We start from the raw sequence: 11,167 nt of genomic DNA, 5'->3' as shown, positions 1-11,167 counted from the left end.
TCTTCAACCTCCCTCCCTGCATGTAAACACACATACTATAATACTAAACCTGTAACAAATACAAATATAGGACTGTAACAGGGGAGAGATCTGTACTGACTCTGCTGGCGTGTTCACAGTGCTGCAGGAGGGGGCGGCAGTCGTCCAACAACCGCCTGTCAGAAGCCGTGACACGGGGAGGTGGGAGAGTGGGTGTGGACTCTCCCTCTCTCTCTGAATGGCTGCGAGGCGGGTCTTGGGGAGATTGTTGGCCCTATAAGATAATGCTCTGCTGTTTCCTCAGGTCTGCCGTTTTAGACGCGCTGGAGGTGCGGAAAGTGCTGACCGGGAGCGAGGATCAGCGGAGAGAAAGGAGCCTCCGGATAGACAGAATTAGGGAGAGCGGGGTACCTTTGGGCAGAACCCCAGTAGTAAAAAGGCAAGCATAGCGAGCCGGTAGTGTAGGACGGAGATCCGGGTCGTGCGGGTAGCGGCGACCGGGATATTGTTGCCAAGGGCAGCACCTTTTTCTTTGAAGGTTTATTACTGTGTTTTATTTTCTCTTTTTCTTTGATCTTTTGTTTTCATTGTTTTGTTTGAGGCACCTGCGAGTGCTACTGTCCGATCCCTGGTTTACCAGACTCCTGGTATTCTCCGTGGCTCTGTTTACCATCGGTGGTACGCAGACCACGGACCCACAGCGCCATCTGCGGGCTAAAGAGATCAACTCCCTGCTCCCAACAAAAATAAAACTGGGCACCTGTGTGGTGACGCCAAATACACCTGTCTGTCTCTGCGTCAGTGAATTACCCACCACCCTTCCACACGTGGTGTCAGAAGTGGGATTCACTGGCATTGCCCCAAGCAGTGCACCTACCCAGAGATAAAAAAAAAAAACCCACAAAACATAATGGATGCCACGCAGTTTGCTGCCCTGATGGACCTCCTGCGCCAGACTCTCACCGCTGCGGTGCAGGGGGCGGCTAGATCAACAGCCCCAGACCCCCGGTTGCAAAGACCTACTAAAATGACGGCCGAGGATCGACCAGAAGCCTACTTGGAGGTGTTTGAGGCCATGGCGACCTCGGCCGGGTGGGCTCCAGAGCAGTGGGCTAGCTGCCTACTGCCTCAGCTCACGGGTGAGGCGCAAGCAGCGGCGAGGACACTGTCCCCGGAGGCTATGATGGATTACCCAACTCTGAAGGCGGTCATCCTTAATCGCGTGGGGGCCACGCCCGAGGGGTATCGGAAAAAATTCCGGGGGGAACAGTTTGCGGCAGAGGAGCACCCCCGAACCATTGCCCACCGCCTGAAAGATTACGCCCTAGGTTGGCTGAACCCGGACGTAAACACCAAAGCCAGGTTGGTGGAGATGGTGGTGGTGGAGCGCTTCCTGGAGTGTCTGGCCCCGGGTCCTCGGCTGTGGGTCCAGCGACAGGCACCGCTCATTTTATGACGACACTGGATTTAACGAAGGGGTACTGGCAGATACCCCTGACCCCGGAATCTAAAGAGAGGACGGCGTTTTCGACTCCCTTCGGGTTGTACCAATTTAGGACCATGCCCTTTGGGTTGCACGGAGCCCCTGCCACTTTCCAGCGGATGATGGATCACATTTTACAGCCCCATCAGCAGTACGCCGCTGCTTACATAGATGACGTGGTTATCCACAGTGAGGACTGGCCGAGTCATCTGTGTAAGGTAGCGGCGGTGCTGCAATCCTTGCGGGAGGCGGGGCTCACTGCTAACCCAAAGAAATGTGCCATTGGGAAGAGTGAGTCGGAGTATTTGGGGTATCGAGTAGGGGGTGGCCAGATCAGACCGCTGATTGCTAAGGTGAAAGCCTTGGCTGACTGGCCGGTCCCTACGACTAAAACCCAGGTGCGCTCTTTCTTGGGACTAGCGGGCTATTATAGAAAGTTCATCCCGAGCTTCGCCACGCTCGCTGCTCCCTTGACAGACCTCACCCGGAAGGCTGCCCCAAATACGGTTCAGTGGACGGAGCTGTGCCAGAGGGCCTTTCTCGCCTTGAAGCGGAGGTTGTGTAGCAAGCCAGTGCTATGCAGCCCGGATTTCGGTAAGAGGTTTACCCTGCAGACGGATGCGTCAGAGACAGGTCTCGGGGCAGTGTTGTCTCAGGAGGTTCGGGGAAGCGAGCACCCGGTCCTGTACATCAGCAGGAAGCTCCTTCCCCGCGAGAAAAACTACAGTACCATCGAGAAGGAGTGTCTCGCAGTAAAATGGGCAGTCGAGTCACTCCGGTACTACCTCCTGGGGCGACACTTCACCCTTGTTACAGATCATGCCCCCTTAGCATGGCTTCACCGAATGAAAGATAGCAACGCCAGAATCACGCGGTGGTACTTGGCCTTGCAGCCCTATGCCTTCAGGGTAGTTCACCGAGCGGGGAAACTGCATCAAAACGCAGATTTTTTTTCTCGGGAAGGCATGGGGTTGTAGGATTTTCGAATGGACCGGTGGTGCCATTCTAAGGGGGAGGATATGTAACAGGGGAGAGATCTGTACTGACTCTGCTGGCGTGTTCACAGTGCTGCAGGAGGGGGCGGCAGTCGTCCAACAACCGCCTGTCAGAAGCCGTGACACGGGGAGGTGGGAGAGTGGGTGTGGACTCTCCCTCTCTCTCTGAATGGCTGCGAGGCGGGTCTTGGGGAGATTGTTGGCCCTATAAGATAATGCTCTGCTGTTTCCTCAGGTCTGCCGTTTTAGACGCGCTGGAGGTGCGGAAAGTGCTGACCGGGAGCGAGGATCAGCGGAGAGAAAGGAGCCTCCGGATAGACAGAATTAGGGAGAGCGGGGTACCTTTGGGCAGAACCCCAGTAGTAAAAAGGCAAGCATAGCGAGCCGGTAGTGTAGGACGGAGATCCGGGTCGTGCGGGTAGCGGCGACCGGGATATTGTTGCCAAGGGCAGCACCTTTTTCTTTGAAGGTTTATTACTGTGTTTTATTTTCTCTTTTTCTTTGATCTTTTGTTTTCATTGTTTTGTTTGAGGCACCTGCGAGTGCTACTGTCCGATCCCTGGTTTACCAGACTCCTGGTATTCTCCGTGGCTCTGTTTACCATCGGTGGTACGCAGACCACGGACCCACAGCGCCATCTGCGGGCTAAAGAGATCAACTCCCTGCTCCCAACAAAAATAAAACTGGGCACCTGTGTGGTGACGCCAAATACACCTGTCTGTCTCTGCGTCAGTGAATTACCCACCACCCTTCCACAAGGACGTGTAGATCATATCAAATATCCCTTTAAACTGTGGCAATAGCTTAACCCTTTAAGGACTGGGATCACGTTAACAATTATACTGAAGTGGGCTTCTGCGACAAACACGATTTAAAAAAAAAAAAAAAAAAAAGCAGTTTGTTTTGATGACTTACAGGGCCACCGTACTTTGCAGTACAGGCTTGAAACACACATCAATGGATAGGGGAGGGACCTTCACTTCCTGACATCACTGAGACGGGCATTTAGTGTCTAAAGCGCAGAGACAGTTTACAGCAGCCCGGCAGAGACAAAAGCAGAAACAAAATATCACAGGAACTTGTTTAGAGCTAATAAAAAAGGGGAACACTGTCAATCTGATGTATTTGACTTATAATTTTATTAGAACATTTATTCTGTCTTTTGTGTGTATATACAGACATGCTCAAATTTGTTGGTACCCCTCCACAAAAAACGAAGAATGCACAATTTTCTCTGAAAACTTGAAACTGACAAACATAATTGGCATCCACCATTGTTTATTCCATAGTTAATAGAAATCAGACTTTGCTTTTGATTTTTTATTCAACATAATATTGTAAATAATAAAACAAATGAAAATGGCATGGACAAAAATGATGGGACCGCTAACCTAATATTTTGTTGCACAACCTTTAGAGGCAATCACTGCAATCAAACGTTTTCTGTAGCTCTCAATGAGACTTCTGCACCTGTTAACAGGTAGTTTGGCCCACTCTTCCTGAGCAAACTGCTCCAGCTGTCTCAGGTTTGATGGGTGCCTTCTCCAGACTGCAAGTTTCAGCTCTTTCCATAGATGTTCGATAGGATTCAGATCAGGACTCGTAGAAGGCCACTTCAGAATAGTCCAATGTTTTGTTCTTATCCATTCTTGGGTGCTTTTAGCTGTGTGTTTTGGGTCATTATCCTGTTGGAGGACCCATGACCTGCGACTGAGACAGAGCTTTCTGACACTGGGCAGTACGTTTCGCTCCAGAATGCCTTGATAGTCTTGAGATTTCATTGTGCCCTGCACAGATTCAAGGCACCCTGTGCCAGGCGCAGTAAAGCAGCCCCAAAACATAACCGAGCCTCCTCCATGTTTCACTGTAGGTATGGTGTTCTTTTCTTTGAAAGCTTCATTTTTTCGTCTGTGAACATAGAGCTGATGTGACTTGCCAAAAAGCTCCAGTTTTGACTCATCTGTCCAAAGGACATTCTCCCAGAAGGATTGTGGCTTGTCAATGTGCATTTTAGCAAATTCCAGTCTAGCTTTTATGTTTTTCTGTCAAAAGTGGAGTCCTCCTGGGTCTTCTTCCATGGAGCCCACTTTCGCTCAAAAAGCAACGGATGGTGCGATCAGAAACTGACGTACCTTCACCTTGGAGTTCAGCTTGCATCTCTTTGGCAGTTATCCTTGGTTCTTTTTCTACCATTCGCACTATCCTTCTGTTCACTCTGGGGTTGATTTTTCCTCTTGCGGCCGCGCCCAGGGAGGTTGGCTACAGTTCCATGGACCTTAAACTTCTTCATAATATTTGCAACTGTTGTCACAGGAACATCAAGCTGCTTGGAGAGGGTCTTGTAGCCTTTACCTTTACCATGCTTGTCTATTTTCTTTCTGATCTCCTCAGACAGCTCTCTCCTTTGCTTTCTCTGGTCCATGTTCAGTGTGGTGCACACAATGATACCAAACAGCACAGTGACTACTTTTCTCCATTTAAATAGGCTGAATGACTGATTACAAGATTGGAGACATGTGTGCTACTAATTAAAGAAACTAATTAGTTTGAAATATCACTATAATCCAATTATTTATTATCTTTTCTAAGGGGTACCAACAAAAGTGTCCAGGCCATTTTAGAATATATTTGTAGAATAAGCAATAATTCATCTCTTTTCACAGCTCCTTTGCTTTATTCTATGACATACCAAAGGCATGCAAGTATACATGATAAAATAGCTTTTAATTTCATCACTTTTCAGGAGGAATGAAGCATTATTTCAATGACCTGTAAGGGTACCAACAAATTTGAGCACGTCTGTGTGTTTATACAACATTTATAAATATCAAGAAATAAGTGGATATAAGCATATACTATTTCATGAACTAAATGTATCAAGGAAGTTTTCTTTTCCTCATTACTGATTAATAATGAAGTGAGTAACTAACATTTGTTTTTAGAAAATAAATTGTGAGTAGTGTCTATTATGCTTAAAGAGCCTGAGAATTTAAACGTGTATGTCATTACAATTACTCGGCTGAAACAATGTTTTGTAATCTGCCCAAACATCAATATTTTAACAAAACTTTCAGAAGTATTGTAATGTCTCCCAGGTCATAGAATAACACATTTGTATACATGTATCTCTAAGCAGAATATATAATACATAGATATAATAGTATTGAAAAAAAAAAAGCAACATGCTTGAATGGTTTGAGAAGTACTTTTGTAATGTTCCCCAGAGTGTTCTGAATAAAAGGACACCATTTCCAAGAAGCGGCTGAGTTTTTATAGGAAGAGTCAACTACAGCCAAAAAATGCCTGGTCCTGGGGGAGCTTCCCACTAAAAATTCAGGACCAAGCATTAATACAATGTCTCTTCTTCATTGGCAGGAAATAGGCTAACTAAGTCCACCTTTTGGGAAGCAGCCAGGTTTAAAACATGTGATGCGCACCAGCTGCAGGGGAGAGTTCTGCTTCACTGGGTCAATACACAGCAGCTGCCGTGTGGTTGATTCCCAGTCTCTTCCAAGCTCCAGTCTCCAGTAAATGGATGGATATCGCCAGTCTGCCACCTTTACCCAATCCACTGCTTTTTTCACCGAGCCCCAGTGTTCTGATCTGCAAGAAAATAAATCAAAGGCTTGACTTTGTAAGATGGAAAGTCAGAAAATAGTGACTAAAGTATGATTCGGATGGGACTAAAAATGAAACGTCCTCAGAGCTGATGAAAAGCTGAAGACATTTTGTAACCTCCCAGATGTGGACTAGTTTTCAGCAGGAAAGTCGTTAAATTCAAAATGAAATGCAATACTGGTCAGAGCGTTTTTGTGCATGATTTGTAAACAATGAACCGGCTGTAAATAACTTGTGTAAGATGGAGGAAGAATGAAGCAAGCAACAGAGTGCCTTTTCATTTCATTGTACCTTCTTTTTCAAGGGTACCAGACCTTGACCATGTCAAACATTTTGTCCCTTGAGTGATATGCATTTATTTCCAAATGCTTCGTTCAAAACATCCAATTTCTTCAAAGAGTTGCCAATTTATGTGTTGTATTTTCCCCACTCTCCAATTTGGTTATGCATAATCGTAATGTTTTACTGAACTGTAGAATCTCAGGACCGTTCATACCAATGTTAATATTCTATCGCGGTTCATTTTTAAAGGCTGTTATTGCTTTAGGTGACTACCCTGGAAATGCTTCTACCAATTCCAACATAACACTGACATGGCTGATTCACGCGGGACTAATAACACAGGACATCTGGGTTTGACATTTTACAGAGGGACTGTAAAACAAACAAAAAAAAAATCAGGGAGGACCTCTGAGAAGGATTTGGGCTAAAAAGAAATGGACGATTCACACCTCTTGTGGTAATTTTGACTCCTGTGCGAATCAGGCTTAAGTCCTCGTACACCAATCTTTCAGTTGGAATAGCCCCCCTTTCTTACAATTCCCATGGCCTTTCCTAATCTCAGGCCATAATGCTCCAATTTGAAAAGTGTATCTGTGTTATGCAGCTATTATGTCATACTGACCCATCACTCAAATTATTCACAAGGTTTTAAAAACATCCCCAGTTAAGAAAATGTATTAAAGCAATATGGTTAAACAGTGAAAGGATTTTAGACCATTTTGAACACTCTGGCGTGTGTTATTGCACTATAAAATAGCACTCGCCAGATCTGGGTTCAAGTGCATTTAATGCAAATACCTGTAAAGCCTCGGACACACGTGAGCGGCGCGGCTCCGCTCACGGGAGTGAAGCGGCGCAGCGAGCGGTAATACCGCTCTGCTTGATGGACACACATCAACCTTGTGAAGCGGCGATTTAAGAAAAAGACCGCCTACCACCTCCCAGCACTGTACAACAACCCAAAAAATGTATATCATTCTTGAACTTTTACTGCTTGAACCCAGAGTGAATGACCATGTCCATCTCCAGAAATTGTTATCAGGATCTAACTAAGTTCCCATATCAGAACACTACTTAGAAATATTTCCCTTTTATATTTACCTAAGGATATGTATGCAAAATATATTTATTTTGGGATACAATGTGAAAGCCTTTTTCTACAAAGAAACAGCTATTATATATCCAGCACCGCACTTACCAAGACTGGATTGTGGTTCTCTATTTGTAGTTATACATTGTATAGGAGCTGCTATTAAGAAAAAAAGGGATCACATTCTTCGCAGTTGTATACACAATAACCAGTAGGCTGGCAACTGGTTAATTACGTGGCATGAATATCTGACAAATGATAGAGGATGTCAAGTAACTGAATTAATGCAGGTGTAAGCGGTTAGTATTTGTTTTGGATTATTCAATAGACCCAGAACCAACATCCTTGAAATTCTTATTTTTATAATCGCTCGGGATGCTGAGAAACTTCAGCTATCAGTAGCTCCTCCATATTGATGGATATTCTAGTTTATCATGACATGACGTATCCCACACCATGGACCTGACTGGCTAGAACCAGATTTGCCACTGCGGGAAAATGTTTTAGCAGCAAAATATCACTCACTGAGCGATTATTTTGCCATTCTAAAATTCTGCCACTGCGACACTTTTCTGCAACTTCATTTTTAAGTCAATGTGTGTTCACTCCATTTGAAATAAAAGGTGAGCGATATGTGCAGCATTTTGCTGCTCCCCTCTAGCGGTGCCGCGCCGCTCATGTGTGTCCCAGGCTTAAGTCTTACAAACGCAAATACAAATGCAGTAGTTAGTTGCTTCTAAATTTGACTGCAATTGAGACTTCACAAAATGAAAATGAAAATGCATTTGATAACTTTCAGATTAAAATGCAAATACTTCTGCATTGTAATACATGTTTGTGAACAGATATAACACAATCCACTGTTTTAATCTGTCTTGTAAAATGTTTGTTGAACTACAGCAGGGCTTCCTAACCTTTTTTTTTTTAATCATGTCCTCACCCCCCCGCCCCCCCACCAGTTGTCAAAGTGTATTCATACTAGGTTTGGGTTTCTCAATACAATAGAACAAATAACTGAGCTATGAGTAAATATGTAAATCATATACATATTATATTATGCATTTTTTGTATTTACTGCAATGGTTATGTATTAAATCACACACATACACTACCGGTCAAAAGTTTTAGAACACCCCCATTTTTCCAGTTTGTATTGAAATTTAAGCAGTTCAAGTCCAGTGAATAACCTGAAATGGTACAAAGGTAAGCGGTAAACTGCCAGAGGTTAAAAAAAAAAAGTTTAGGTTACCAAAAACTGAAAAATAATGTACATTTCAGAGTTATACAAAAAGGCCTTTTTCAGGGAACAAGTAATGGGTTAACAACTTACAGCTGTTCTGCAGCAATGGAAGTAAATTAAGCTTTGAAAGTTGATGCTAACAATTCCTACAGGTGTCCCAACTTTTGTTGATTACTTACAAACCCTCTGTCTGTATAAAAGCAGTGTTGGAACAGACTGTGTTACTACACCCTCTTAAGCATTATTTGGACAGTATTGTACTGCAAGAAGTAGTATATTGCACTCATAATGGCAAGAAAAAGGCAATTAACAAAGGAAGACAGACAGACCATTATAACCCTTAAAAGTTTAGGTCTTCCCTTTAGAGAAATTGCAAAGAAAGCCAAGGTGTCAGTGAGTACAGTTTCCTACACCATCAAAAGGCACTTGGAAACTGGAGGAAACTCTGACAGGAAGAGGTCTGGCAGACCCAAAGCCACAACAGAATCAGAAGACAAGTTTCTGAGAGTCAACAGCTTGTGTGATAGGTGGCTCACAGGACAACAGCTTCAAGCACAGCTCAACACTGGTCGAAGTAAGCAAGTCTCAGTTTCAACTGTGAAGAGAAGACTTCGAGCTGCAGGTTTGACAGGTCGAGTGGCAGTAAGAAAGCCATTGCTAAGATGGCAAAATAAGAAAGAGGCTTGCCTGGGCCATGAAGCACCGCCAGTGGACTACTGAAGACTGGAATCAAAATTTGAAATCTTCGGTTCATCACGCAGGGTTTTTGTACGCCATCAAGTAGGCGAAAGGATGGTTCCTCGGTGTGTGACACCAACTGTCAAATATGGAGGAGGAAGCATGATGGTCTGGGGCTCTTTTTTGCTGGATCCAGAGTCGGCGACTTGCACAGAGTGAGTGGCACCCTGAACCAAAACTGCTACCACAGCATTTTACAGCGCCATGCAATACCCTCTGCTATATGCCTAGTTGGTCAGGGGTTCTTCCTACAGCAAGATAATGACCCAAAACATACCTCCAGGCTATGTCAGAACTACCTTAGAAGAAAAGAACAAGACGGTAGGCTTCAAATCATGGAATGGCCAGCACAGTCTCCAGACTTAAACTCCATCGAGCTGGTCTGGGATGAACTGGACAGAAGGGTGAAAGCAAAGCAACCTACAAGTGCAACACATTTGTGGGAACTTCTGCAACAGTGTTGGGAAGAACTTTCCGAACAATATTTGATTTCCATTGTAGAAAGAATGCCACGAGTGTGTTCGGCCATTATATCTGCAAAAGGTGGCTACTTTTGAGTCAAAAATTTAGATTAAATTTTGTTAAACAAAACGATTCCATGATTTATCTCCAATTGTTTATTTGTTCTATGCTTTAATTTCAGAGTACATTGAGACATTAAACTGTGTAAATTTCAATAAAAACTGGAAAAATGGAGGTGTTCTAAAACTTTTGACCGGTAGTGTATATCAATGTAATGTAAAGCATCCAAAGATGACAAATAAAAAACATAAATAAGCAAGCTGAGCTAGCTGGGAAAGCCGGGGACAATGGGTGCTGGTTGTCTTTCCTGAATACAAGAGGATCTCGATTGTAGGGTATTCAGGGATCTTTTAGGTAGGTTTTCACTTCTTGAGCATGTAGACTGGTGACATCAACTTGGGGCTCATCTTCAAAGGGTAACATACAGCTTTTCCTGTGCGGAGGGGAAAAATACATCTACCTGGGGTTGGTCTTGTGAATCCATGGTGAAGATGCTGGCCAAGATGAGATGGTGTGATGATTGGTCACTTCATAACAGTGAAGCTTCAGGCATGGATCCAGAACAGCTGCTCTCTGCTAAGTGGTCCTGTCCTCATACTTTGACAGGCGCTTTTCAATGGAACTCATGAGTGCAATCACAAGCTTGCTGTTGTACTCTGCTGGGGAACGGAGGTGTCTCTAGATCCCACGGATAGAGGAGATGCCCAAACTAGCTGTGACAACTTGGTCTCCCTGTATCCTGTCTAACTTCCTCAAAGGGGATCATGATGCTGATGAAATCCTTGGAGAACAAGTCTGTCTGTGGCAGTGAGGGTAGTATTATCTAGGGAGTCAAGCTTTTACTTGACAGTGCTCGACTGTGGCTGTTATGCCCCTGGCCTGTAAACTGCAAAACAGCAATGAGTAAACATACCTCTGATGTACCGTGTCATCTAGTTGAAAGAGAGACTTGAAAATAAGTCCTTCCAGTTGCTCCATATATCGTATTAGCTGCAGTACTAACATCGTTGCAACAAGCCTTAATATTTCTTCGCTTGATTTGACACCTATAAAAAGACATTTGAAGTATGTTTATACAGGTTTTACATGAAATTTGATATTATATATATATATATAAGGTATAAACCACGACGGGCCGTGCAGTTCCCATGATGTATACCACGCCTGGGGTGGTGATAACCACGCCAAAAGTGGTATATATCATCGGAACCACACGGCCC

General features: G+C 44.3%; 2 protein-coding genes across 9 annotated transcripts in view; one reads left to right on the top strand and one right to left on the bottom strand.

Annotated features, from left to right (window-relative positions):
- Positions 1–889: 889 nt before the first annotated feature.
- LOC131700628 (SCAN domain-containing protein 1-like) lies at positions 890–1,435 on the top strand. The gene has a single exon (XM_058999161.1). It carries the CDS (start codon positions 890–892, stop codon positions 1,433–1,435), a length of 546 nt encoding a protein of 181 aa, XP_058855144.1.
- Positions 1,436–5,111: 3,676 nt separating this feature from the next.
- Positions 5,112–11,167, bottom strand: part of LOC117429603 (protein mono-ADP-ribosyltransferase PARP4-like) — a 64,349-nt gene continuing 58,293 nt past the window's right edge. For all 8 annotated transcript variants that reach the window (XM_058998361.1, XM_034049314.3, XM_034049311.3 and 5 more), the window contains 2 exons: positions 10,861–10,993; positions 5,112–6,060 (listed from right to left, as the gene is read on the bottom strand). In XM_058998361.1, the coding sequence (XP_058854344.1) occupies positions 5,841–6,060; positions 10,861–10,993 (353 nt within the window). In that variant the 3' untranslated portion in view covers positions 5,112–5,840. The remainder of the gene's footprint in view (positions 6,061–10,860; positions 10,994–11,167) is intronic.

This window comes from Acipenser ruthenus, chromosome 24 (genome assembly GCF_902713425.1).
Source record: "Acipenser ruthenus chromosome 24, fAciRut3.2 maternal haplotype, whole genome shotgun sequence".
NCBI lineage: Eukaryota > Metazoa > Chordata > Actinopteri > Acipenseriformes > Acipenseridae > Acipenser > Acipenser ruthenus.
Note: the sequence above shows the minus strand (reverse complement) of the source record. Positions and strands in the feature narration are given on the sequence as shown.